The sequence below is a fragment of the Zingiber officinale genome, chromosome 4B, assembly GCF_018446385.1.
Source record: "Zingiber officinale cultivar Zhangliang chromosome 4B, Zo_v1.1, whole genome shotgun sequence".
NCBI classification, from domain to species: Eukaryota; Viridiplantae; Streptophyta; class Magnoliopsida; order Zingiberales; family Zingiberaceae; genus Zingiber; species Zingiber officinale.
Genome location: NC_055993.1, coordinates 625,337 through 652,968, shown reverse-complemented (window position 1 = coordinate 652,968; position 27,632 = coordinate 625,337). Strand labels below are relative to the sequence as shown.

The following is a 27,632-nucleotide window of genomic DNA, read 5'->3' as shown; positions in this document are numbered from 1 at the left end:
CAAGAGGTCAACGATGCGTGAAGGTCAATGGTCAAGAGGGTCAAGCCAGAGGACGTGCCGAGCGGAGTGACGGGGCCGACCAAGCATCCAGCCCGACCGGACATCTGGCCAAGGGTTTCCCGGACCGGACGAAAGACAGTTCGACCAGGGGTCGAGTTTCCGATGCTCAAGGTAAAAAGGCCTATGGGCCGGGCGGACAGGCCGCTCGGCCGAGCCACGGGATAATAAGGTGCAATCTCAACCGACCACGTGAACAGGGCTTCCCGGAGGCCATGAGCGCCGAGCGGCTGGTCCGCTCGGCCCGGGAACAGATAAGAGCGCTAGGAGACAAAAAGGACAATTGGTAGCTTCGTCCTTGAGACATCTGCCGTCGACAAACAGCATGGTCGGCGGCCGGAGTGGACAGAATATCGTACGGTGGAAACTTCGACCGTCATATTCGGGATATGCTTGGACGATTGCGGAACAACGTCAGGCGTACTTCTCTGACACAACCATATGGAGGTATGGTTAGGGAAGCGTGCACGTATCGAAAAGCGTGCCCGTGTCTCCCCGGGGTCCTATATAAGGAACCCCAGATTTCGACGGAGGTATGTAATCCTGATCACTGTAGCTATAGTAGCGTTACTCTGCTTCTCTTCTTCGCTGCTTGACTTGAGCGTCGGAGGATTGTCGCCGAGAAACCCCTCCCGGTTCGGCTTCTTTACAAGTTCACCCGAGGTCTATGTCAACACCAAAGAATAACGGAGAACGCCACATCCCCAGTGTCTATCGACTTAGAGCTCAGACAAGATCAGTTACTATGTCACTTTGTTTAGGTTTATCATTTTCTTAAAACAAAAAAAAAAACAAAAGTACAGAGTATATATATATATATATATATATTACAGTGATTGTTGAAGTAGTTGAAATCATTGTATTAAAATTTAAAAAAAAACAATTTGTAATTAATCTTACAACTTTAAGATAATAATGTTTGGAGAAAATACTTCAATAATTATTTCAAAGAAAATGAAAATAATAATTTTATTTCCAAAAACAATGACTTTTGAAATTTAAAAGCTTCTATTGAATAATAATATATAATGTAGTGAACAAATATTAATTTGTAAAGATATATATTTTGAAATAAAATGAACTCTACCTCTATTCAACAAATATTAATTTTTTAAAATATTGGATTCAAATTTTGATGACAATAAAATGTAAAAATCATTTTTAAAAAGAAAAAAAAAGGGAAACGACTACATTCATGAGTTTTTATAGGATAATTGAGGCACATACACTTCTTATTCGAAATAAGATAAACTAGGATCTATTTTTTTAATCAGAAAAAGTTCAAGTAACAATTTATGAGGAATTTTCCATCATGCAAGTGAACTCTTTAAAATTTATGGTTCCATCTCCATCCTCATCAAAGGCTCGAATCATGGCTTCACAAGTGCTCAATTTGAGCCCTTCTTGCAGTCCCAATCTCCGCAATAAGCACCAGAGCTCGCCCGGGCTTATTGCCCCATCCTCATTCATGTCGAACACCCGAAATGCCTGCCTCAATTCCTCCACGCTCGCATTCTTCTCCTCAAGTAGCTCATTGATCACATCCATAACTCCTTCAACCGCTACTCCATTGCTTTCTCCTTCCTCATCCTTCTTACTCTGTGGCATGCCGAGTCGGTGAACCACGACTCCAATTTCATCGGCGGAGAGTACCAAGTCATGGCACCTCGGCCGCTCCAAGTTCTTGGTCTCTTTTTCTCCTCCATCAATATTTTTGAAGAAAGGGAGGATGAAGGTTTTGAAGAGGTTTTTGTGGTACACAAGAAGTGTGTTCACAAGGCCTGAGATGAGCATTTTGTCAACCATTGCAAGGGATATTCAAAAGCCTCTAGGGTATGTCGACCTTGAGGCAAATATATAGCAAATGAAAGGGCTTTTGCAAGTGCAGGGAAATTTCTGTGGTGTGTGACTTCCACGTATCAAATAAATTGTGAAATTTCCATGCAATTACCATGAATTGAACTAGAACATGCATGCATCATGTCACATGTGTTTTAAATTAATGCTCCATTATTGTTCAATATTTTACTACAATATTTGATATACAGTGCAAATTATAAGAATTATTAGTTTATGTAATTGAAGGATATTTATAATAAAACTCTACTTATGTTTCGCAGGCAATACATAATTATTTCATATATATGATGCCAACGATTGGATCAAGGATCCAACAATTTTATGTTTTAAGACATTTAAAGGAACATTATAAAAAAAAACTTTTATTTTTGCTCCTATTACATTGTTAAATTACTTAAGATTTATGTTTAGAAGGAAAAAAAAATGTATTTCCTAATTAATTATTAAAGTGTATTGGCCAAAGTAAAATTTCCCTACCCAAAAAATATCCACGATTATAAAACACATCCACATCAAATATTCTATTCAATGATTTTACCCTAAATTTTAAATAGGATAATTAAAAAATCTTTACATCAACTACTCTATTTATTTTTTAAATTATACATTTATGAACAATATTTCTCTAAATTTAATAAATGAATTCCATTCCCTAATATTATATAGGAAAGAGAAGAAATAGGGATGCTGATAATGATATATGGTGTATTGAAAAATAAATATCTGAATTTAATAAAATAATTTTTTTATTTTAAAATATGCATTTTGAATAGGAAAATTAACGTGGATGTTCTAAGTTTCTTACTAAGGAAGTAATAGTAAGACCACGAAATAAGCAAACAATAAAAAAAAAAATAACTATAGCAAATACAATGACAACATAATGAAATTCCCAATATATCATTAGCTATATAATGTGGCCTATATGGCTTGGTTTATCCGGTCGGGCTACAAGAATATTCCGATCATGAATGTCCTTAATATGGTGTGCTCAGACCATAAGAATATTCTGATCATAAATGTCCTCAATATGGTGCGCTCGGGCCATAAGAATATCCCGATCATGAATGCCCTTAATATGGTGCGCTCGGGCCACAAGAACATTCTGATCATTAATGTTCTCAATATGGTGCGCTCGGGCTATAAGAATATTCCAATCATGAATGTCCTCAATATGGTGCGCTCGGGCCACAAGAATATTTCTGACCAAGAATATCCTTACTGAGTCGGACCCCTCCGATCTATTAGTTCGACCATTTCTAACAGTTGCAACTCCAATATGAGACTAGCGGATGTAACTCGTCAATGTTGGTTGGAGATGCTCTCCATTCCGTGCTCTAATGTTTTCTTCCTTCTCAGTCAAACGTCAATTCGGGACGACTCAAAATTCATCCTAAATTCGGGATAAATCAGAATTTGTCCCTAATTCAAAATGAAATTCTATTTTTGTTCCAAATTTGAAGACACTATACGATATATATTTGTAATAAAATTTGTGATGAAAATTATAGTTCGTCACAAATTTGGGATGGATTTTTTTTTTCGTTCTAAAATTTAGCAACGATTGATTTGCGATGAATATACTTTTATTGTAATATTCGTGGTAAAAAATTTTGCGACGAAATTTTTTAGAGAATTCGTCCCTAAATTTTTTTTTTTTTTTTTTTTTTTTTATAGTGTATTGACTATTGACGTGCATGGTTAGGGGCCGTTCAGTTACAGGGAAGTAGGAGCTCTACCGGTTCGAACTAAGAAAGAGCGTAAGCTACTCATCGTGGGGATGATGATTACGTAATTCTAAATCCACAATTGACTTGAATTGACTTAATCCATGGAATTTAAAATGTTCAAAAAAAAAAAAAAAATAAACTGGAAGTCTTTATAAATTTGTGGTCTGGGAAAGAAATATAGAAAGAGCTAAACAATGACTTGCATTGACTAGACTAGTTACATGTTGACTAGACCGATTCAAAAGTCTCCGAGTTTATCCAATACACTTTTTTAATAAGTAGATGTGGAAACTTGAATCTTACTTTATATTGTAAACAAATATGGATATGAAATTACAAAATGATATATGTGTGGAAATAGAGACCCTCAATTAGGATAGGATGTATTAAATAATTTAAATGGATTGGATTATAATTTTATTTATTTATTTTTTGTGGCACATGGTTGATCCGTTTAACTTGTAATCGGTAGTTGGATTGGATTAGAAATTTTCTAATTCACCGAGATAATAGATTAACCCGCTCTATCTTATAAATAATTGATCCACCGTAGATTGATATGCCCCATTCAAAGGTCTTATCTTATTGTCTCCGAGTTTATCTAATAATTTTTTTTTTTTTGTAAAATAAGTAGATGTGGAAATTTGGATCTTACTTTATATTGTAAACAAATATGGATATGAAACTGCAAGATGATGTGTGGAAGTAGAGATAAGATCGCAGCCATGAAGACTAGGTATAGCTCAATTTATTTATGAAGAATAATTTATGTATAAAATATATGCTTAAAGGAAATAGGTTATGTTTAACGTTTGGATATGATATTAAAATTTATTATTTTTTTAACACTTAAATAAAAGAATTCTACTCTAAACTAAGTCAATCGAACAAGTTAAGACAATTACTTGACGAGTCTGTTTGATATCGTCAGATTATGATTAAATTGATTACTCCACTTAAATATATGGATATACTCGAATTCGATTAATTGACCCGCTCAACCCACATGGATCAAATGAGTCCACCACCTATTGGTTTGATCGAACTAATTAATTAGATGGTCTAAACCATTCAAGTCAATAAAATTGACTATCTCGATTGGAATTGAGCATCCACAGTATATCATCGTTATTATCCATCATCTCATCAAAAAATATGAGGTTCCCTGTCATATACTTATTATAATAATATTCTTCTTTCATTCACATTTTTTTTAACATCAACTCTCATTATTTATAGGTTTTATCATTCATTCAATCATCTTGAAATTATATCATATTAAATAAATATATTTTAAAATATTTAAATTATTATTATTATTTTTAATAATAATTTTACTTTTAAAAATATAAGTTTTATTTTTTTATTAATAAAATATAAGTTTTATTATTTTTATTATCAGCAACATTATCTCCTAAGAGGATATTATGAGATATGCGTGGAGTTCTACTATTTGGCCGAGTGGGATAGCCGCTCAGCCGGAACTCCCCGCCAGGTCGATCATTATAGTTTGGTTTGATCGATTGTTTCTAACCCGATTGGACATGAGCTTCGATCGGCTCAGTACTCGCTTGGTCAATTGTGCGTCATCTGATGTTCTTTCTATATGACCCGTCCGGATGAGCAATCTGCTTTGATGAACTTGTTGGCCGATCGGACCCCTCAAGCCTGATCAGCAGTTGAAATCAACCTCCGCTCGGCCCATTTTTGGGGTGCCCGTGGGTTCGTTGACGTTTGACTACCTTGATTTTAACTGCTACGTCGACCGTTGACCCCGCACTTGATGACTCTCCGTATCACCGCATCAATCACCTTCCTTTTCCTTTGGATTTTTGTGTTTAATCTTGTTAGTTATAACATTTGCTGACGATTTGAATCAAGAAAGTTTTAGTAAAATTCCATGAGCGATCAAGAACTATCCAAACAAGCTTATCTTAGAGCATGGTTTAGTAGCAAGTATTGGCTGGATGATCTAACCATGATAGCAACAATCAGTACACTCCATCTACGCAAAGACCGGTCGATAGGCCCGCGATATCGACCTGCTCTTCAGCCTCATCAAGAAGCCAATTCTCTAGCACTGTGAAAGGATGATTGTTCTCAGTCTCTGATCGCTGCTTTCCATCATCACAAAGTGGGACTGCAGTGGAGGTTTGTCCCTGCAATGCAATGCTTCTTGGCTCTTTCAATGGACCAAAGGTTGTGAATTCTTGGATCCTCTGGTACTCGTAATCTTGATCTGGCAAGGGATTGGCTTTTCGCGAGCCAAGCATCGAGATGTTCTCTGCGCTCGAAGCATAAGCCGAGGAGCTGAGGTTAGTCATGGGCAGAGCAGAGACACCAGGATTCCTAGCTTGATTGGCCTTTTTCTTCAGGTGAGTGTTCCAGTAGTTCTTGATGTCGTTGTCTGTTCTTTGAGGAAGGTATGAAGCTATTGCTGCCCACCTTAATTCGTCAGGGAAGGATCAAGCTTTGATCAACATTTTGTCGAATCAAAAACAAAGATGTTTAGAAAGAAAGAAAAAAAAGATCTACTTGTTGCCAAGCATTGATTGAAGATGAATGATCAATCCTTCTTCACGTGGAGTAAAATTCCCTCGCTTGATTCCCGGTCTGAGGTAATTAGTCCATCTCAACCTACAACTCTTGCTGCATCTCATCAAGCCTGGAATCCAAGAACATCAACAAGAACCAAATTAAATAAACCAACTTACAGATTCATATTGGAAAATTAAATTAAACGAGCAACTCACCAGTGTTGGTAGGAACTGATCTCCAATTCCCAGGGCCATGTTTTTTGATGTAGGTGACAAGTATGATGTCTTCTTCAGGAGTCCAAGGACCCTTCTTGATGCCGACCTTATCACAACACAGAGACCTGCTCATGGCTAGCTATCCACTTTGCCCAACAGTAGAGAGAATTTATATAGGAAGAAAGGCTTGAAACATCTAGATACCTCTGTCTCATTTACTGCTCTACTACTTTTTCTCAAGCAAAGTCAGATTGCAGTATCACATGATCCATCAAGGTCTGCCTTTTCGATCTCCTCTTTTTGGATCGAGAGGACCTCCCAATTAATGCTAGAAGGTCATGAGGCATCAAAATGATTGGAACAGTGAGTCAGCTGCACTTGACTCCAAGCGTGCGCTGCCTTAAAGTCCTAGCCGCTTTGGTTGCTGCGAGGGACCAGTCTCGCCGTTTCATCTCTGTCAAGGCCTCAGGGGCCACACTAGCTAGCTCCATGAAGTTCGTATCATGTGTAGCAGCTGCAAGATGTCAGTCAACAAGCAAGGTAATAGAAAGGCTTTTAGATTGTGTATGAAGTTAAAAATCGGCAGATCGTTCATTCTAGACAGATAGACATATTTACTTCATGGTTGAGTTGGGCTTTGGTAGGATCACGTGGGTGTAGAAGTACGTTTGGCTGAGCTTCAGTTGGATCGTTGTCCTGGCTTCATCTTCATTGCTGGATAGCAACTGATGTGAGATCTCTAGGGTCGCTGCTGACTCAGTGGCGATGGGGGTATCTATCAGCATTCGGCGAGCTGCCAAAGGGCGCACGGAAAATTTGAAATCCTCAAAGGATGCAACACAGTTTTTGATTTCTCAAAAAGGACTTATTTATTTCCGATTATGCACTTACCTCTTTCTATTTTACATGTAATTGTTCCCTCACAAAACATACATTATGGCGGGGTGACAAAGATGGGTCTCCATAAAACGATGGATCAAAATAGAGAGTACCAGTTGATCTGGAAGCCAGAGTCAAACAGACATAGGGTCATATCGACTTAAAATCGTTAACCGGACAATGTGGGTCGATAGGGCCTCGCATCGCTCGTTGGACATGATAGATTGACCGAACCTTCAAAGCAGTCGCCCTCCGTAACTTACGGACAAGATTTGGAGCTAAGTATTAAATTATCCGGCTCATTGTCCTAGCCGATGGGGCCTAAAGGCCAATCAGACTCGTCTCCTCGGCAAAAGGAAGGGCCAAACAGAGAACGAGTTGTTGGTTGCATTTTGTGAGATCGAGTTGACGATTTCTCAGCCGAGCAACGATCTGCCGACCTACAGTGTAATCCAAACACCTATTATATCATACTTCTTTGGAAGTTGGTGCTAGAAATGACAGAGGACATCATGTAGTTACATCCTGCTTTCAAAGCTTCTATCCTGTTAGATCGCATGTAGAGGTTTGTACGCCTATCATAGGACAAGTGTCAGAGTTACTTTACGATTTGTCATTTTTCAATAGTATTGTGGGAAATATGTTAATACTTTGAGATGCGTGCATAATGCAACAGTGATATTATAAAAAGAGTGTCCATCCACATGCGAAGATATACAAAATTCTATTAGTTTACGCGCTCATTGCTACAGTTCTTATTTATTATTTTTTTCTTCCGTATTGAATACTGATTTGAACGTCGAAAGATCAATACTGAGACTCCTTTCCTATTTTGACATTATTTTGACATTATGTTAACATAGAATCTTCGTCTAATCTGTGGAGTCATTTATCTGACAGATCATCTTTTCATATTTGGGACAGGCAAAGTGAGATTTCAAGGCTGTAAAAAGACAACCTATAAATAGTGAGTTTTGTTTTATTTTTTTTATACTTGCTATTTGATGTTAAATCAAAGATGTACGATAGCTCAACCAGTAGTAACACAGTGTTGCGTGAACATTATATTCATGCTATGCTATGTTGAAATCTCGACCAATCTTCTTTAGAGAAGAATCGGTTTTCAAATTTTTTCTTTTAGTCTGTTGAAATCCCGTTAGAATGCGTGTCTTTTATCAGGAGCTCGATGTGACGTTTGGGTGGCTCGGATTGATGGGGCACGGATGCTTTAAAAAAAAAAAAATCAAACTGTTAACGTGATAAATATAATCGAAATTACTTTTCGAAAAAATTTAACTATGATCGGTCTATTTGGGAAGAGGTCAAAAAAAAAAAAAAAAAAAATGTAAATAACAGAAAAAAAAATTAACTTTTAATCTTGTTTAGGAAATAGATGAAAAAACTTTTATCCTTCCTTATATTCAAATGATCTATTTCCTTACACCCTAATTTATCTTTTTCTATCCTTCCCTTTGAATCTCACTTCATTCCCATTCAAATCTTCTTTCATTCCCATTCAAACATAGTGTTAAGAATTTCTAAACTTTAAAACCGCTTTGATCAATTGCCGATGTAGTTTTCTTAGACATTCCTATTCGCATTTAAAAAAAAAAAATAACTGTAGCAATCGATGAGAAGTCCAGACTACTCGAAAGTCGTCTTCACTCGGCGTTAGGTTACTTGGCCATTTGCCATTGTCAACTTAAACTATAACCTGGAGAGCTATGAATTTAAAGAGAGATCACAACCAATTATGACTGATTCACGATTACGATTAACAATCAATTACGATTGAATCAACGAAAGAGTTTTTCTTTTAGTACTTTCATTGATCTTGAATTAATAATCATTTAGATTGTAACCAAGTAAATTTGATGTCTCGTCTATAAGTTATTATTTTCATTTATTATTATAATTATTTTTAATTAGAATTGAAAAAATTGAATTTTTTTTTTTTTTTTTTTTTTTATAATTCATCCTCTCTGCATTATCTATAGGACTGGTCCGGGGAGTTAAGGTAGCATGTATTATTTTTTTTCGTTTCTAAACGCTGTTATATGGATTTATTACACGTCGCCAAATCATAAATCAACCCAAGAACGAACGGTCCTGGTGTCGCTATATATATTGCTTCTCCAAGAACCCTAGGACTCCGCGTTGCTGCCACTGCACACTCCTCGCTTGCTTTCGTCGCATCCCCCTTTAGTTTTCATGGCGCCCGTCAAGAAGACGGTTGGTTCCAGTCGATGGCGTTTTCCTTTTTTTTTTAATGGGTTTTCGATGCTTTGATCTGATCGTTTTCATCCGTGCAGAAGAAGAACGCTGAGAGCATTAACAGTAGATTGGCTCTCGTTATGAAGAGCGGCAAGTACACTCTCGGATACAAGACGGTTCTCAAATCTCTCCGCGGCTCTAAAGGTGTTCTTTTCTTCCTATTACAGTTTTCCTCTGTTTGCATAGTTCATACGAAGAATTTGTAGTTAAGTTGGTTATTTTTCCACGAATGGGGATGATATTGTTGCATTTGACAATTGGTTTGACTTTGTTGCAAGGCGTTTCTTCTTTGGGTTTGAATATTGTATTGCTTGTTTTCCTGCATTGAGAAATTGGGACTTGAGTGAGTTAGGCTTTGTGTCAGTTAAATGATACCTCAAGTTGATTGCAATTATCGATCTAAATTTTGCCTTTTCCTTCTTTGTTTCATATCAAATTTATTTTCTATGTCTAGGAGAATCTGCTATAGGCAAAACATAATTTCATTTTTTTATATCACATGATGGATCTCTTAATAAATGCACGGATACACATCCTATACAACCAGAACCAGGAGTTTGTGTATTGTTAATGCAGTAATATTCGTGATATTTATCTGAACGCAATTTGAAGCTGAGTAACAGGTAGGGCAAATGAACAATTAACAGTTGCTTTCATTGCTTGATAGTCTACTGGTAGTTGGAAATTGGAATAATTTCATAATTCACTGTTTCACTTAGCATAGACTCAAAGCAGTTTATGTTTTAAACTTCATTTATCTTCTGACATTTGCTCTAAGTTTGTGTTAATCATCATTTACTTATTTTAGGTCGTAGTAATTTGTAAGACACCCTAGTTGGGTAGATTTTGTCCTATTGTAGAATAAATAGGCTTTGTATTATTTGATTACTTTGGTGAAACTGCTTTTGATTACAAAAGGTACAATCTGATAGGTGTTAGAAACTTCATTCCTCATTCCCGATTAATTCTTTTTATTGTCCCTAGTTGTTCAATTTAATAGGTAGGTTCCAGATTGGTGTATCTACTTTTAATACCAGAAAATATGGAAAACAATGTTTCTATGAGATATGCCTCTGTCCTATCCATCACATAAATGTATTCTTGCTAGCATGCATAACATTACAAGTTGAGTTGTGTGCCTAACAAAAAAAATATTTGGATTTCTGCTGGTAACTTGTCAAGGATCTTAAATGTTTAGTAAGTTAGCATCTAAATTTCGAATCTTTATCCATGTATTGGTATACTGCATATCTTGGTTGTATCCAATAGTACCTTTTATTTTGAACTGTTTCTGAGAATGTTTCTTTTCTTCTTATCAACTATGTTGTTTGGCTCATATATTTCAGCTTTCTTTTCACTCTTATTAAACCTGTTTCAATTTTGGTGACAACTAAAGTATTTTTCGACAGTCGCACATTTATTTTTGAGTTCCTCAAACTACTTTTGGTTGCCGGTTGTTAGCAATAGCTCAGTAATGATTTACAAGTTGATCTCATGTTTGAATGATTCAACATGTTGGAATCATTATTAATCATGCTATCATGATATGAACTTAACTTAGGAGTGGTCGGTGTCTGTTACCTTGTGCCTGTGAATTTACATGCCCAATGTTGTTGAGGTTATAGTGCTTTTGTTAGTTACGGCACTCCGAATTATTTACTGTTTATTTAATTTTCATGCATGTTGTTCAGGTTCACATATTTTTGTTAGTTATAACACTTCAATGTTTAAGTTCACAGATTTTGCTACAACAATGTCATTTCTGTTGCAGTTATGAATGCTCTTCATGTCTGTTTTTTAGATGCTATTCATTTAGGAATTTACTCGATTTTTTTTTCTCATTCTATCAAAACAGGGAAATTGATCATAATTGCTAATAACTGCCCTCCACTGCGCAAGTCAGAAATTGAGTACTATGCAATGTTGGCAAAGGTTGGGGTTCACCATTTTAATGGGAGTAAGTATTCTTGCCTCAAAAAATTTACTTTTATATCTCTCTCCGTTGGGGTTTTAGGAGATATAAATATATGTTTTTGGTAGGTTCTAAATATGTTTCAGTCACATAGAAGATAGAAGAAGATTTTAAAATTTTTTAGCGCCATTTTCTTTCTTTGCGCCATTTTCTTTCTTTTATAGCATGATATATTCCTTGCGTTTTGATACCTTTACTCTCATTCGTCTAGATAACGTTGATCTTGGAACAGCATGTGGCAAATATTTCCGTGTGTGCTGCCTCAGCATTATTGATCCTGGTACTTTGTTGATCCATTAATTATTTCATCTTTCTATACAGGCATTTCATCTGCGTTCTGAAATTTTGGTTTTCAGGTGATTCGGACATCATCAAGAGCATCCCTGGCGAGCAATGAGAGAGGAAAAAGTTGATGAAATTGTCATTCCTCACGAGGATTTTATTCCTTTGCTCATCTGTATCCCATCCCCTTGCCCTTCTTTGCATTTATGATCTAGTTTTGATTCTGAAGCATCACAAGATATTACAGTTGTTTCCTTATGATTTGCGTTTGTCAATCATTCGCCTTGCTAGATTTAAGCATCTGACCTAACTCATCTTAGGGTTATTTCTCTGCTTTTCAATGCGATAATATGAGAATATATGCTAATGAACTGGTTTGTCATTTGTGTTAGACGTGGGCTTTATTAATTAAATGCTTCATTGGTAGAACATATAAGAGGATAGCAATTCTAACACTGCGTATGGATCATGCAGCCCTAACACAAATTATTGGCTGTTATTTTATATATATTAATTTTAACTTTCCCTTTATATTCATTCCCCTTGTTTTGTTAACTTACTTTTGAGTCTATTTGATTATCTGCAAGGCCTAAAAACTAGTGGAGTATCCATTCAAGAAGACAAATGACATGTGGAAGCCTCTTAAGACTGCACATGATAGAAAATGCTTAGATCTAATTAGTTGGACTAATGTAATTTTTTTAAATAATTCGAGCTCTGCATGATTAATCCTAGAGGTTTGATGTATTCATTTTATTTGAGATTTGAACTTTCAATTTTTTTTATCATTTCTCTTATTGTTCTCTTGAACACTGAGATCTTGAAACAGGCTCCATGACATTGCATTGAAGTACTAATTTATAGATGGTGAAAAAACTCACTGTGCTAACATTACAGACCTTCCATTTCAGCTACGAATGGTTCATAAAACATCATCAAGTCTACACTAACCTTCCAAGACAACCAAAAAGATGGAAAAATTTTGGAAAAGTGAAAAACTCACTACAAAATTATTGAAGACGAGAGTTTTAGTTCTTCTCCTTGTTGTGGCTTGGATTTGACTTGCTGGGTGGCAACTTCCTCAGGCTCGCACTGACTTCCACCACCGGATCCTTGAGCACTCCATGAACCCCTCCCAAGCTCACAGTGGCTCCTCGTTTCACAGTCTGCACCAGCTTCCTCGCCCTAATTCTGGTCTCCACTTCCCTTAGAGACGGCGAAGGGATCCCTAGGAAGAAATGGAGCAGCAGAAGCAGAGCACAGAGAAGGGTGACAGATTTGGTTATCATGACGGAGTAGTCGAATGGCATGGCACGGTGAGTACTGCGTGGTAGTTGGTTTATATAAGCTTTCATAGTGTAGAAAGACATGGCATGTGAAGAGAGGATTAAGGCAATTAATATGGGGAGTAAAAGTGAATTATGAATTACAATTCATGCTAAGTTGAAGCTTCTTTAGCTACTACAAGGTTATATACATGTCGTATTGATAAAAGTGAAAAATTAAAGTTAATTAGGGTTAGATCACATAAGCTTAGTATGGTTTTGGCAGTCGGAAGAAATGGCAAAGTGGTCATGTGAATGTTCATTTGAGTATTCCCACCACCAACTGACTCTCTCACAATACTCCAACAGTGTGGTTTAATAATTAATATTAGAGCTAGTCATGTGGTGAATTATTACAGGTCAATATGTATTTATTTATTTGTATAAATTGTACAAATATAAACAAGTTGATATAGATCTCGTTGAAGGGTTGGAGATTTAAGCCACATTCAAGAGAACAAGATAAAAAACACAAGTCCAAGATTCTTTGGACTGAAAGATACCAAATAAAACGATTTTGATTTGAATTTCAGTTGGAGGTGAGAAAAGATCAAGCTTATAAGACCAAGTGAGCTGAACCCTGAGTGATAAGTCCACGGATCTATCCCATATGGAGCTCAGATTTTCACTCCAGAAAAAAAAATTATTTTATATTTTTAATCCAAATGTCTAATTAACCGATTAATTGTGGAGGTGGACAATTCAACCCCACTGATTTTTTTTTTTTTTTTTTTTTTTAATGATATAGGTATCTAATTTATACTGATTAATTTCGAAGATGTCTTATTCGATCTCATAGAAAATTTTATCATCAAAATAAATCGGAAGTGCTCATAATTAACAATTTATTAACTTAACATTCTTAGATAACTACTCATTAAAAAAATTTATTCATTAATTTATTAAAATTAAGACTCAATTTTTAAATACATAAAACACAAAGACGCATTATTGCTTGAGGCGAAATGATTTTTTTTACGGTCCGCAAGATAACGGAATCAATTGCGTTGAGATGATATGGTTGGACTTCAAAAAGACGGATCCGAATCGGATTCCTCAAGTTGCGGATCCGATCCGGAGCACGAGATTTGACCAATGCGTCAGCCATGCGATGCGGGATGGAGGTCCGTCATTGGGTCACGTGGGCAAAATGCAAGAGGTGGGACCATTCGCGGCGCGTAAGGTCGACGCGCGATCGCATCCTGTTCCGCGGACCCGCTTCCAGGCGCTGGAGGATATAGAGGCGGCCGCTGCTGGTGGTGGAGGCGGGCGTCGTGCGAGTTCGATTTCTCCGCAGCGCCTCCTTCCTTGATCGAGGAGAACCCTCTCGTCTTGGATAAAATTTATTTAGGTAACTGTTGTTGATCGATGCGTTCTCGTCTTCTCGGAGTTCGTTTGATCTTTTCCGCTGGATTTTCTCTACATTTCTCTGCTTTTTGTTTGGGTGGATTATAGATAGAGCGAAGGGTTTCTTAAATTGGATATCTTTTAGAGTTTTTCAGCTTTGAAGAGGATGGGGCTTACGTTTACGAAGCTGTTTAGCCGACTCTTTGCGAAGAAAGAGATGAGGATCTTGATGGTCGGGCTTGACGCGGCCGGTAAAACTACGATCTTGTACAAGCTCAAGCTCGGAGAGATCGTTACCACCATCCCCACTATCGGTTAGCATCTGTTTCCTCTCTTGTTTACTCGATTGCCATGTGTTCAATTTTTACACTCTCATACTAGTTTCAATGCCATAGCTGGACTCTGATGTGATATTGCTAATTAATTGTTGAGACTTGGTCAAACTACGTATAAACGCTGCTTGTATCATGAGATTAAGTCCAATTGGCAGTTTAATTAGGATTTAGTTGGATGGAAATTTGAGTCAAAACTATTTGATGTATAATGGAGAAATAGTTTGATTTATGAGTATTTTTTTTTATTTGTGTGTTTTATGGCATAGATTAATTACAAACTAACATTAGGTATCAGAATTTGACCCTCCCCCATTAAAATCCACATTGACCTGTTCTATTTGGGGCGCCTTGGCATTCCACACCTTATAGTGTAAATGAGGTCTGCTTCCCATGTAAGTAGGATTGAGAAGTTAAAAACCTACTCTATCTCTTCCTGTTGCCCACGTGGGGCAGCAATGAGAAGTTAAAAACCTACCCTATCTCATCTAATTTCCCACCCTACAACTCCATTACTACTTTCTGGTAAAATTTCCACCTATCCCCAGCAGATGGTTTAAGTTAGGCTTGGTGTTGAAAGTTTGTCATTACAAAGCTCATACCTCTGACTTTTTAAGTTAGCAGTGCTTTTTTGTTGCAAGATTGCAATTCAGTCGTGCGGTTACAATTAGTTTTGCGTGTAAAATTGCCTAGTCTTGTTGATGTGAAAGTATATAAATTTCACCACTATTTTTTGGATTTAGGCACAAAGTCTGCTTTTCTATTTCAGGGTTCAATGTGGAGACGGTAGAGTATAAGAACATTAGTTTCACAGTCTGGGATGTTGGTGGCCAAGACAAGGTAATTTTCTTCTGTAGTTGGCATGTGTTTTACTTGCTGAAGCTTTGCACTATATGATGAGGAAGATCTATGCACTTATGGAGGTCTTTTAAAGTTGAGAGCATAACTACATAACAGAATCTAAACTTTGGAATTCTATGGAAGCTTGACATTGCTTTTGTAATGCTATTCTAGGTCTAATTTTTTGCCCTTTTGTTTGTTGTTTCTTTAAAACAGATCAGACCTTTGTGGAGGCACTACTTCCAGAACACTCAAGGCCTTATTTTTGTTGTTGACAGCAATGACAGAGATCGTATAGCAGAGGCAAGGGATGAACTTCATAGGATGCTTAATGAGGTGAGAAAACCTGATTTGTTGACAACCACAATAAGTGCTATAATTCAACAGTCATGCTATATGATTATTTATTATGATTTGAAATTGGTTGGCTTAGATGTGGTTGATACAATTGTATGTTCAACACTTTGTGTAATTGGCTTCATTAGTTATTATCCATCCTTTTTGAATTTTGGTCTACCTGATTGTACCTTAAGTTAGTTGTAACCCATAGGTATGCCATTGAGGCAAAAAAAAAACGTATCTTCTTTTAATGTTTAAAGCTATTGGATTCAGAAATGGGTTGAATTAATGAAACATGCAAATTAGTCCCTCGATTTTTTTGTTTCTCTGTAGAACTTAAAATTCTTCAATTGTTGAAAGAAGGATGTTCTGTTTGTACATATGACTGTTGTAGTCTGCCATGTGATCCTACACATCAATTTGTGTTTGTGTGTTTTTCCTGAGTGTGAGGTATGCTTCATGAAGCCTATATCTAAAATTGAGCTGTATACATCTATCACTAGTTATATTAAAATTATTTAAATCACTTTCTTTTACAATAATCAATGTTTTCTTTGGCCTCTCTTTACCTATTACATCTTCTGCTTTAATAGATTTATCACTTCTAATTATAGAATCTATGGGTCATTTTTATACATGTTTCTCTCATTTTCTTTTATGAATTGGTCTTGTCATGGTTTACCTATTCACCTAACTTTTCATGGATAATTCGATTCATTCCATTTCTTGTTCATCATACTCAACTTGATGATGCATCACTTAGGCTGTGCTGTTGGTCAGTACTTATTTATCGGGTAGATACTTGATGCTACTTCAATTGAATGAAGTGAATGGGCAATCTGGATATTGAGTTCTATTTGCATCTTTGCTTTACAACAACAACCAAGTCTTATCTCACTAAGTGGAGTCGACTATATGGATCCTTTAATGTCATTGGGCTCGTCCCCTATTATATCATCTATACTTAAAATAATTTTACCAAGTCTTTTTTTTGTCATCCTCTCTTTCATTTGATGTGTGTATTTATCATATTTTCACATCGCCTAACTAGAGCATTTATTGGTCATCTAAGTACATGTTCGTACCATCTTAAACGTATCTCTTGGAGTTTTCCCTCAATAGATGCAATTCCGATTCTCTTTAATACTCTCATTTCTTATTATGTCTATCCTCGTATGCCCCACACATTCACCTTAACATTCTCATCTCTGCAACTCTCATCTTCTGCTCATGTGCTCGAGTTATAGTTTAACATTTAGTGTCATATAACATAGTAGGTTTAACTACCGTTTTATAGAACTTCCTTTTAAATTTTAGAGGTACTTTAAGATCACATAAAACACCGGACACTTTCCTCCTTTTCGACAATCCTGCTTATATTCTATGTAAGACCGCTCTCCTTTAATTTAACCATCTTACTTGTATTCTACGTAAGACATCTCTCTCAATCCCTTAATCATTTTACAAAAATGATCTTAAATATTTAAAGCTCTTAGTTCCAGACAACTCGTCATCTTCTATCTTAACAATTGTCGTATTACGATTAATATTGCTAAACTTAAATTGCATATATTCTGTCTTTACTACAAAAACCTTTCACTTCTAGTGTTTTCCGCTAAGATTCTGGTTTAACATTTACTCATTCACGTGTCTCATGTGTTAGGACCAAAAGTAGCTAGAGGGGGGGGGTGAATAGCTCGTCGCGTTCGCTCGTTGCTCGGCGTTGCTTGTTCCTTCAAAGATGTGCAGCGGAAATACAAAGAAACAATCACACAACGCTAACACGGTTGGTTTACTTGGTATCCACCTCACAAGAGGTGACTAATCCAAGGATCCACACCAACACACACACCCTCCACTAAATAAAACTCTCCTTTATGGTAACTACCAAGGGCGGAGAAGCCCTACAAGACTCAATACAAGAAGAGAGGGAAAGGATACAAGAAATACAAGCTTACAATGAGTATAAACCCTAACCCTAGCTTCTCTTCTTGGCTTTGATCCGCCTCTTGACTTGGAGAACTTCCAAGATTCTTCAAGAACCGCGATCCGAGCTTTGTGAGTCTGGAGGAGTCGAGAGATCCGAATCAATCGGTGAAGAGACGCCAAGGAAATGAACGCGCGCCTTTATCGATGTCGGCGGTCGGATCCGATCGATTCGAATGTTCCCAATCGATCGGAGGCTTTGGATCGATCCACGGATCGATCCGAGTCTCTGCTTTCAGCGCTGGATCGATCCATGGATCGATCCGGCCATTCCATGAGGGCCCCCAATCGATCCATCGATCGATTGAACATCTGGATCGATCCACGGATCGATCCGGAGGCTCTTGATCGCTTCAAACGGCGATTCCCGCGATCCGGCTCCCGGATCGATCCATCGATCGATCCAACACTTGGTTTTAGCCCAAAACCAAGTTCCAAGCCTCTCAAACCAACATCCGGTCAACCTCGACTGTTGGTACATCACGCCTAGCATCCGGTCACCTTCGACTGCTGGACTTCCCACCAAGTGTCCGGTCAATCCTTCGACCCACTTGGACTTTTCTATTCATGCAAGTATTTGGTCACCCTCGACCTACTGGACTTCCATCGATGTCCGTCAATCCTTTGACCTATCTCAGATTTCCTCGTGCAAGTATTGATCGATCCTTTGACCTACTTGGACTTCCCAACACCAGATGTCCGATCATCCTTGATCCATCTGGATTTTCCCTTGCCTGGCTTCACTCACCAGGACTTTCACCTAGCTTCACTCACTAGGGTTTTTCATCTGCCTAGCTTCACTCACTAGGGCTTTCATTCTGCCTGGCTTCACTCACCAGGACTTCCATTCTACCTAACATCCCAGTTAGAACTTCCCTGTCAAGTATCCGGTCAACCTTGACCTACTTGACTCTTCTTCAATTAATTTCTTATTGTCAAACATCTAAACTCAAACCAAGACTCAGCTTGGTCACCCAGGTCAACCTTGACCTGAGGGATGTTGCACCAACATCATGTACCAAAAGAATATCATCTGCGAATAACATACACCACAGTATTGTGTCTTGAATATGTCCATTGAATTCATCTATAATTAGTATAAAATGATAGAGATTTAGAGTTGATCCTTGATGTAATCCTACCTTTATTGGAAATGCTTTAGTTAATCAGCCAAAAGTCTTCACTCTGGTCATTAGATGCTCATACATATCCTTAATTAGTTTGATAATGTTACACTAACCCCTCTCTTTTCTAGAATTCTCTATATAATTTTTCTTTGGATCTTATTATAAGCTTTTTCTAAGTTAATGAATACCATGTGTAGATCTTATTTTTGCTCCCAATACTTTTTAATTAGTTGCTTGAGAAGATGTATAACTTCTATTGTCGACCTTTCGGGTATGAACCCAAATTGATTTTCGATCACCGTGGTCTCCTTAATCTTTTTTCTACTACTCTTTCCCAAAATTTCATGATATGACTTATTAGTTTAATACCCCTATAGTTTGAACAATTTTATACGTCTCTTTGTTCTTATATAAGGGAACTAGAGTACTTATCCGATATTTTTTTTATTTTTAAAATCATATTAAATAATTTTGTAAGTTTTCAATACCTTGTTTTCCTAGACATTTCTATACCTCTATTGGAATATTATCTGGTCCAACGACTTCCATTGTGCATTCTATTTAAAGCTTGTTCTACTTTTGAAGTTTAAATTCTACGGTAAAAATTTAAATTTCTATACTCATTTGACCTACTTAAATTACCTAAGTTAAGTTGGTCCCCTAAACCCATGACGAACGAGTCATGACCAGTCCCAAGCTCGGATGAAGGAGGAGAGTTGTGTTAGATTGTCAGTCAGCATTAAAACTAAGACAAATGTTCAATGAATGGATTCATTAAACTTTTGCATCTTTACTTTATTTTTATTATTATTATTATTATTATTTCTGTTTTTGGAGGTTCCTGTTGGAATTCAAACTGTTTATCTAGTGATGGATCCTTATCAAATTATGAATAATCAAGCTGAACCTTTTTTTAAATTTTGTAAATGCACAATTACTCATGACAAGTGTCTGTTTGATAGAAAAATGCCATGATGGAACAATATAGTGCAAAAGATTAAAACTTACTACTAGAAGCAATGCAAATTGTTTACATTTGCTAGAAGTTTTATCCTTGTTAAGCAGGAAGGTTAATTGGTTAATCTAGGTTAATTTTTTTTATTAGTGTCATAGTTTAATGAGAATTTGATACTGATAAGGTTACATGATACTGATTCCTTTGTCATACTTTTGCCAAACTAGCTTATTTCCACATAAATTTCTGAGAGATTTTATTTTCTCAGAATCTATTTGAAATTAGAGATTCATCATAATTTTAGTTTAGGGTAAATAATTTTACAGAACTTGTGATCCGTTCTGTCTGATAATTAGTCTGATCTTAGTAGGAACTGTATGCTAGAACCATGACCCCAACTATCTACCAATTGGTTCTTGTTCAGACAAGACTTTTTTTTTTGTCTTGGCTTTGATGAGGGAAATGATTCTTAGAATTACTTGGTTGTCTGTATAATTTCTGGCCTATGTATCTATTTTTAAAGTCACTTTTGCTTACGATCCATACCTTTTGGTAAAAAAATAAAACTTCAGGTTCCTTTTACTAATTTTGTTTAAAGACGTGATCGCTGACTATTTCCCAGGATGAATTACGTGATGCTGTGTTGCTCGTATTTGCAAATAAGCAAGACCTTCCAAATGCAATGAATGCAGCTGAAATTACTGATAAACTTGGATTACATTCACTGCGGCAGCGACACTGGTATAACTCTTGATCACCATTTGCTTATATATATGTTAGAAGTGCTTCTTTACTGTGCACATAGTTCTTAAGCTGCAACTTACTACATGAGGCAAGCCAATTCTGAGCCCTTTTCTTAGAGAAGCTTGTTCTGCAATATAACCATTCAATTAAACAACCCCAAAAAAATATGCATGTCTAACCTATAAAACACTTTTCTTGCTGTTTTTTTTTGGTCTCAGTTATCTTTACCATTCAGTTCGAGATAAAAAAGACAGAAAAAGAGAACACATGTATGATAGGTTTTGATTAATATTACTATAAGCGAAAAAAGGAGTTTATATGGAGGAGGTGTCAAATACTAGGAGGCTTCCTTACTTGGTAGTTTTAAAATAAGAGATGAGCACATATATTCTCTATGCAAGTTTTTTTTTGTTGTTTTTCCTTCAAGATGTAAATGAACCAAAGCTCTCTTCAAGAGCTTTTTTTCCCCATCTTTGCCAGCAAGAGTGATGAATCAACATCAATTGCAAAGTATCAAAAAGGCCCTCTCTTCGGCTTAGAGATACTACGATATGTCTCCCAACTAATCCATTATATTCTGCTCTTTACAAACATTGCCTTATACTTCTTGTATGGATTCTGACTTTGCTCATACAGATTGTATGCTGTCTTTGATCCAGAGAAATATCAACCCTTTCTTGCATTGCCTAACATTTACGCCAAATGCATACTTTTGTAGGTATATACAGAGTGCATGTGCTACATCTGGTGAAGGCTTGTATGAAGGGCTGGATTGGCTCTCTAACAATATCGTTAACAAGGTAGCTTGTTTTCTTGTTGTTCGAAAGATCATGAATACTAATCTTTTATTTAATTGCCAAACATGATTATTAGATTGGGTAGGTGAGTTCTGTAGTAAAATGAGATATTTATCTCTAGAACTTCTAAGCCGCCATCTCTTGGCAGGCAGACCACTTCAAGAATCCAAATACAAGTTTAGCAAATGATTGATGATAAAACTGAATGGTTCCTAGGTTGTTCTGAGCAGTCAAGGGAACAATCAAACAAGTATTCATTTCTCTGTAATTAATGATTTGAACTGAACACCAGTTGACAATGATTAGGTGAATGGAAGAAGTTTTGAAACACCAGAGTGACTAACTGATATCTGAGTGTCAGATCAACATAAAACTACATAAAATATAATAAAATTAAATTATAGATTTAAAAAGCAATTTTAATTTGTCTAATATTAAATATTTTTTTAAAAAAATTAAGTTAATTAGACAACACAAAGTTATAGAAGTTTTTTAAAAGTAATTTATTTTGTTTTGTAAACAGGTCAATATATCACCAATTTATATATTTAGATTGTGTGGCATATTCTGGAGTTTTCTCAATTAAATCATTTATAATGCCAGCTCTAGCACATATTATAAATCCGAAAGAAGAGGCCAACAAAGCATGATGCCCAAGCCCTATATATATAGAAAGATAGTTATAGATTTCTCTCCCTTTTTCTTTTAGGCAGTACAACGTATTTATAATGTATTCTTGTGCTCACTGGATTCGTGTCTTTGTTTCGCCAGGCTTGAAGCAGCATGGAGCTAGTAAGCTTAAATCTATGATCAGTAAAACATATATGTTAGCAACAGTGTGTCGCTTTTGCTAGATGCTTATCTGCATGAGTCAAAGTGCTACTACACATGGATCAGTTACCTTGCTATTCTACCTCTAACGTTTCTATAATATATATATATATACATTTTATTAGATATTCTGTGTGATGGCCTGCAAAATGTCGTGTAATATTATTGCGCATAATAGTTTTTCAAAAGTTCTAATTTGTGAGTTAATTTGTACTTGTACCGTGCTAGTTTCCTGTCTTTAACGTTTTGATTATCATTCAATCCAAATTTTTCTGTAATCTTTCTCTACTATAGTAAAAGGTGATTACGACACCTCATATCCTTATCCTATCCTATTGTAGTAAATTTGTCACCCTAACATCTCATGGGAACTCCCATAATCTATCTTTCTGTTGCATTTTATTGGCATCATATTTTGGTTGTTTCTTTTTCCTAAAAAATAGACTTTAATTGAACTATCATGTTGATATGGTGATTGATGAGGATAAAACACAAGACTCAAGGATACATTAAGGCTCTGTAGATTGATGAACATCTAGTTTCTATAATGTGTAAAAACTACCAATTAACTTCTATAATATACTATTTGATTATTTGGCAGCGTAGAAGTTAGATTGAATTTCTATAATTGTACAAGTTAGATGTTAACTTCTACAGCAGGTAGAAACTAGTAACTAGTTTATACAACGTGTACATATTGTAGAAGCTAATACCGTCTACAATAATATTGAATTCAGAGGTATTTTCAAGATAAGTGGTGCTCAATTGACTTTTTAGAAGAAAAAAAAATGAGCATCAATATGATATTTCTATTAATTTAGGGTGTCCTTTGGATATTTTTACCCTTTTTTATATTCTTTCATCTCCCACTAACTCCCAAATCCCATCCCAATTAATCTTCTATTTAGTTATAAGAACAACTATAGAAAGCATCAAAATTAAAAACACTCATTGGAATCATAATCATCCCTGTAAAACTCCGCCATTAAAGCTTGAAATCGTCGCCACAAATTTGTCAAACCAGACATCAAATTAACATCAAACGCCCTCTCTCTCTTTCTCCTTCCCTCATGGCGACGCTGGCGCAAGAACTGAAGCCAAAGAGGCTCTATCAAGTCTGGAAGGGAAACAACGTATCAATTCTCGTCCCTTTTCTTTTTCTTTTTTACTATTTAATTCGCAGCTAATTTTGATGAAGCCTTCTCCACTCCCTTCAGAGATTCTTTTGCGGCGGCCGATTCATGTTTGGCCCAGATGCAGCCTCACTGCTTCTTTCCGTACTCCTGATCGTCGGACCGACCGTCACATTTTGTTATCAAATACTCACAAAGATCAAGCACAATAAGCGTGTCGCAGTTCCCGTTCTCGTCCTGACATTAGCCGCCACTGTTTTCGTAAGTCCGTAACTAATTAGTTAATTCATGATGACAATACCTCATGCGCTAACCACTGATCCACGCATGGAAGTGTTTGTAAAGGAAGAATTGAATGTGCATAATTCATTAGCTCGTGCTGCGTATAGGATTTGGTGGCGTTGCTGATGACGTCGATCAGGGACCCGGGCATCGTGCCGAGGAACTCACGGCCGCCGGAGGCAGAGGAGTCGTCGTTCAATGGGGCGGCGGCAACGCCGTCGATGGAGTGGACGGGGAGGACGCCGCGGATGAGGCTGCCGAGGACGAAGGACGTGATGGTGGACGGGTTCGCCGTGAAGGTGAAGTATTGCGAGACGTGCATGGTCTACCGGCCGCCCCGCGCGTCGCACTGCGCCATCTGCAACAACTGCGTGCAGAAGTTCGATCACCACTGTCCCTGGCTCGGCCAGTGCATTGGCTTGGTAATTAATTAATTAATTAATCACTCCTTAATTCACCTGCTAATTAATCTCAATTAATCTCTGTGTATTTTCTTTCTCCCGCAGAGAAACTATCGGTTCTTCTTGTTATTCATAGGGACTTCAACGTTTCTATGCGTCTTCGTCTTCGTCTTTTCTTGGCTGAACATAATCGTGGAAAAAAGTCATTATCACGGATCAATCATCAAGACCATGAAAGCCCAGCTCCTCTCTCTGGTGCTCATGCTCTACACCTTCGTCCTCTTCTGGTTTGTTGGCGGCCTCACTGCTTTCCACCTCTACTTGATCGCCACAAATCAGGTACTACAATCAAAGCTGATTGTATATGCATAGCACGGTAAACGAGTCGAACTGAGTTGAACAGTAAAAGATTTGAGTTTGGGCTCAATTTGTTATTCCTAAGATTGAGTTCGGCTCGAGTTCAATTTAAGCTTTAGTTCTTAAGCTCAAGCTCGGCTCGTAATAAAATTATAAATGAGTCTTTTAACGAACATGTTCGTGAGCCTCTAAATGAACATGTTCGTGAGCTTAAGAATAAAATACTGTTAAGCTCGATCTTAGTTCGGCTCGATAATGTTTTTGAGCTCGAAATTAGGTTCGGGCTCGAACTCGGCTCGTTAACTTAATCGAACAAACTGGAATAAACTTTTTTTTGAACCAAGACTCAAATAGTTAGCGAGCGGTTTGACTCGTTTACACCCTAATTTACACAAAAGAAAGGCTTCTTGGATACAAACAAAGCTTGCAATTTTGCTGATGATATGCAGACGACTTACGAGAATTTCCGATACCGCTACGACAAGAAGGAGAACCCTTACAACAGAGGCTACTTGAGAAACCTCAGGGATGTGTTTTCGTCGAAGATACCTCCTTCCATGCATGATTTCCGGTCGTGGGTGCTCGAAGAGACTCCGCCTTCTACTCCAAACATCAGAGTGGTCGATGTCATAAGCCGAGCAGAGATGGGCAGTGAAGAACCAGTGACTGATGCCATTCCGCCCTTGCTGCGGAATTTAGATTATAACAAGATTGAGGAGGGCGAGGATGTCAAATTCAGGAATGAAGCTGATTCTTCTGGCGTCCTTGATTATCCTGTCGCCCACAGTCCTCGTTCCTCCATTGATTCTCTGCAAAGCTATCGAGGAGATAATGGAGGTTCCACAGAAGAAACAGCAGGTGAAGAAGTTGATGAAAGTGAAAATTATAGCAAGGAATACTCGATTGCAGCACACACAAACGAAGGTGACACTTTTAATAAACTAATGCAAATCCTTCTTAAGAGAGAAAAATCTCCAACTTATATTAGTTTAATTTGTATCGTCTCTGTTGCAGGTCTAGCTGAAGAGTTTCAATCCAAGGTAGCTTTTGCAGAACAAGGTAAAATCTAAGTGAGATTGAAGGTCTAACTGTGTAGTAGATTTCTACTAAATACTCATCTAGAGATGTGCTTGTGTACAATTCTGCACTGTAGTTTCTGTTGTTTGCCAGAGATTTAATTTGTTGTTCTTTGTTGATAAATGGAATAAAATGATGCATGCAAAGAGTTGTTTGAAGTGCAAACTATTAAAGAGCAATGAAAAGTGTAAGGCTTCTAGCTAACAGCAATCAAAGAGCAAAGAAAAGTGCTTCACCAGGACTAGATGAAGAAGGCCACTGATAGAAGATAACCCCAAAAATTGTAGTTGTTTCCCGTGATAGTTCCTACTACTTTTCAACAAAATTGTAGTTGCACAAACACCTATAGCATTTTCAGCAGATAAAATTTTAAGCTTGTACTGTGTATACAGGCCACTGAGAAAGGCACAGGTTCATTATAACCTCCAAAAGTTTCCCACAAACCCTTTACACTAGCATATAAGAAATCTTCAATACACTGAATCAAGAAAAAGCAATCACTAATAGATAGGACAATTTCTTATATACCGATTCCAGAGATGATCGCCGCATGAGAAGATAGGTTGGTACTCAATAAGAATTCAGCAAGTATATATAAAGGACTATTAAAAGATAAGTGGGAAACCCAAGCAATCCCTACTTCTCTTCCCTATCATCACTCTCCAAGTTCTTCCCCAGTAAAATTTTAATCCTCTTTTCAATTAGTTTTGCAATTTTGGTCACCAAAAGTCTTCTAATCAATGCTGCAAAAGGCGGGTTCCGCCGCCCAACGGCCCCTACGAAAAAAAAGTCTTCTAATCAAGATCATGCCTACGGTGGAGCTAGATGTTCTGGACAATAATATAATTTTTAGTTGAGATGATGTCTAGAGCGGAGCTAGGATGTTCTAGATAATAATATAATTAATCATTGAGATTATGCCTAGATCCGAGTTAGGATATTGTAGATAATAATATAAAATCTTATAATTGTAAAGCATCATAAAATAATTATCTTATAATTATTATTTTCAAAGTTTTCTAAACTTTTGTAAATAACCATTAGAAATATAACAACAATCACTACTACTCACTCATCATTGTGTTCCAATTAACCAAGGAATCCGACCAAATTTAGGTGTTCAATCTGTGCTAGAATTTTTATCTCACTACATAATTCAACACTTAAATGGTTGGGTCCACACAAATCATCAAGCTTGAAGTTCCACATTAATCTTAGGTTGTCCAATGAACTGGAATGGTTAGAAGGAATCCTCTAACTTTTTTGGCATGCTTAATTGCAATCTGCAATCGGAGTGTCCTCGTCAAACATCCCTTGTAAACTATCCCTCCTTGACCAATCTTTAGCATTGCCAAAGGTTAGTTGTTTAAAAAAAATATGGAAATGTCATATTAACGACCTTCCAAGTGACGACCCCATGTTGATGGAAGAAGGTTCATCAGAAGCACAGGGATGAACAAAGATGATGCATTCTTTGGGACTCGAACCTTATCTACTATAGATAAACTATCATACACTTACCATTTATGCTAAGCGGTAGAGATTTCTTAGTTACTTTCAAAATTTCCTCCACGATAAATCCCACTTTCTTTCCGCCATAATGAATCGCTTCCTTGGTATCGCCTTAGATTACCATGGAACTGGAGTTTCGGTAAAATAACACCACTTTAGAGTTTTAACATTTAGGGGGCGTTTGGTTAAATGATGGGAATGACTATATATGAGTATGAGTTTGATAGTAAGGTGGAATGAGAATAGGAATGAAAATGAAACCCATCAAATTATATGTGTTTGATTGATTTCCATAAATCTGGTAATCATTCCCAAAATATGATTCCAAACCTACAATCCAAACACTATTTTTTACTATCATTCTATTCCCTCGTTCCCAAACACATCAACCAAACACCCCCTTAATTTTGGATTCAGCAATTTTTTAATAAAATAATAAT

The 27,632-nt window shown here is 36.8% G+C and overlaps 5 protein-coding genes across 7 annotated transcripts; 3 read left to right on the top strand and 2 right to left on the bottom strand.

The window, feature by feature from the left end:
* Positions 1–1,297: 1,297 nt before the first annotated feature.
* Positions 1,298–1,880, bottom strand: LOC121974316 (calmodulin-like protein 2). Its single transcript, XM_042525313.1, has one exon. It carries the CDS (start codon positions 1,861–1,863, stop codon positions 1,351–1,353), a length of 513 nt encoding a protein of 170 aa, XP_042381247.1. The 5' UTR covers positions 1,864–1,880; the 3' UTR covers positions 1,298–1,350.
* A 3,637-nt stretch (positions 1,881–5,517) lies between these two features.
* Positions 5,518–7,773, bottom strand: LOC121974315 (transcription factor MYB60-like). The gene is made up of 4 exons (XM_042525312.1): positions 6,605–7,773; positions 6,401–6,525; positions 6,183–6,312; positions 5,518–6,092 (listed from the first exon to the last, which is right to left on the bottom strand). The coding sequence occupies exons 1-4, from the start codon at positions 6,613–6,615 to the stop codon at positions 5,639–5,641; spliced, it is 720 nt and encodes a 239-aa protein (XP_042381246.1). The 5' UTR covers positions 6,616–7,773; the 3' UTR covers positions 5,518–5,638.
* Positions 6,145–13,279, top strand: LOC121974317 (60S ribosomal protein L30). Of its 2 annotated transcripts, XR_006109978.1 has the most exons (7): positions 6,145–6,265; positions 9,378–9,511; positions 9,592–9,697; positions 11,409–11,510; positions 11,737–11,805; positions 11,882–11,982; positions 12,719–13,279. XR_006109978.1 is itself a non-coding variant. In XM_042525314.1 (6 exons), exons 2-6 carry the CDS (start codon positions 9,491–9,493, stop codon positions 11,920–11,922), a joined length of 339 nt encoding a protein of 112 aa, XP_042381248.1. In that variant the 5' UTR covers positions 6,145–6,265; positions 9,378–9,490; the 3' UTR covers positions 11,923–12,189. The 2 variants fall into 2 exon arrangements, 1 of the variants encoding a protein (XP_042381248.1); XM_042525314.1 differs by lacking the exon at positions 12,719–13,279 and having other exon boundaries at positions 11,882–12,189.
* Positions 13,280–14,321: 1,042 nt separating this feature from the next.
* On the top strand, positions 14,322–22,637 carry LOC121974314 (ADP-ribosylation factor 2-like). 2 transcript variants are annotated; one of them, XM_042525309.1, is made up of 7 exons: positions 14,322–14,483; positions 14,635–14,793; positions 15,581–15,651; positions 15,868–15,987; positions 20,681–20,799; positions 21,521–21,602; positions 22,371–22,637. In XM_042525309.1, the coding sequence occupies exons 2-7, from the start codon at positions 14,646–14,648 to the stop codon at positions 22,374–22,376; spliced, it is 546 nt and encodes a 181-aa protein (XP_042381243.1). In that variant the 5' UTR covers positions 14,322–14,483; positions 14,635–14,645; the 3' UTR covers positions 22,377–22,637. The 2 variants fall into 2 exon arrangements, with proteins under 2 accessions (XP_042381243.1, XP_042381245.1); XM_042525311.1 differs by having other exon boundaries at positions 14,325–14,483; positions 14,625–14,793.
* Positions 22,638–22,782: 145 nt separating this feature from the next.
* LOC121974313 (probable protein S-acyltransferase 1) lies at positions 22,783–26,115 on the top strand. Its single transcript, XM_042525308.1, has 6 exons — positions 22,783–23,563; positions 23,648–23,824; positions 23,953–24,267; positions 24,352–24,585; positions 25,053–25,527; positions 25,618–26,115. The coding sequence occupies exons 1-6, from the start codon at positions 23,501–23,503 to the stop codon at positions 25,671–25,673; spliced, it is 1,320 nt and encodes a 439-aa protein (XP_042381242.1). The 5' UTR covers positions 22,783–23,500; the 3' UTR covers positions 25,674–26,115.
* Positions 26,116–27,632: the final 1,517 nt, after the last annotated feature.

Coding starts and splice junctions, on each gene's coding strand:
- LOC121974316 (XM_042525313.1), bottom strand. CDS start 1,863: ATGGTTGACAAAATGCTCATCTCAGGCCTTGTGAACACACTTCTTGTG.
- LOC121974315 (XM_042525312.1), bottom strand. Junction 6,313..6,400: donor ATCAGTTCCTACCAACACTG/GTGAGTTGCTCG, acceptor CTTGGATTCCAG/GCTTGATGAGATGCAGCAAG. Junction 6,093..6,182: donor CAATCAATGCTTGGCAACAA/GTAGATCTTTTT, acceptor TGACGAATTAAG/GTGGGCAGCAATAGCTTCAT.
- LOC121974317 (XM_042525314.1), top strand. CDS start 9,491: ATGGCGCCCGTCAAGAAGACG. Junction 9,698..11,408: donor ATCTCTCCGCGGCTCTAAAG/GTGTTCTTTTCT, acceptor CTATCAAAACAG/GGAAATTGATCATAATTGCT. Junction 11,806..11,881: donor CCTCAGCATTATTGATCCTG/GTACTTTGTTGA, acceptor TTTGGTTTTCAG/GTGATTCGGACATCATCAAG.
- LOC121974314 (XM_042525309.1), top strand. CDS start 14,646: ATGGGGCTTACGTTTACGAAGCTGTTTAGCCGACTCTTTGCGAAGAAA. Junction 14,794..15,580: donor TACCACCATCCCCACTATCG/GTTAGCATCTGT, acceptor TTTCTATTTCAG/GGTTCAATGTGGAGACGGTA. Junction 15,988..20,680: donor TTCATAGGATGCTTAATGAG/GTGAGAAAACCT, acceptor ACTATTTCCCAG/GATGAATTACGTGATGCTGT.
- LOC121974313 (XM_042525308.1), top strand. CDS start 23,501: ATGGCGACGCTGGCGCAAGAACTGAAGCCAAAGAGGCTCTATCAAGTC. Junction 23,825..23,952: donor CATTAGCCGCCACTGTTTTC/GTAAGTCCGTAA, acceptor TGCTGCGTATAG/GATTTGGTGGCGTTGCTGAT. Junction 24,586..25,052: donor ACTTGATCGCCACAAATCAG/GTACTACAATCA, acceptor GATGATATGCAG/ACGACTTACGAGAATTTCCG.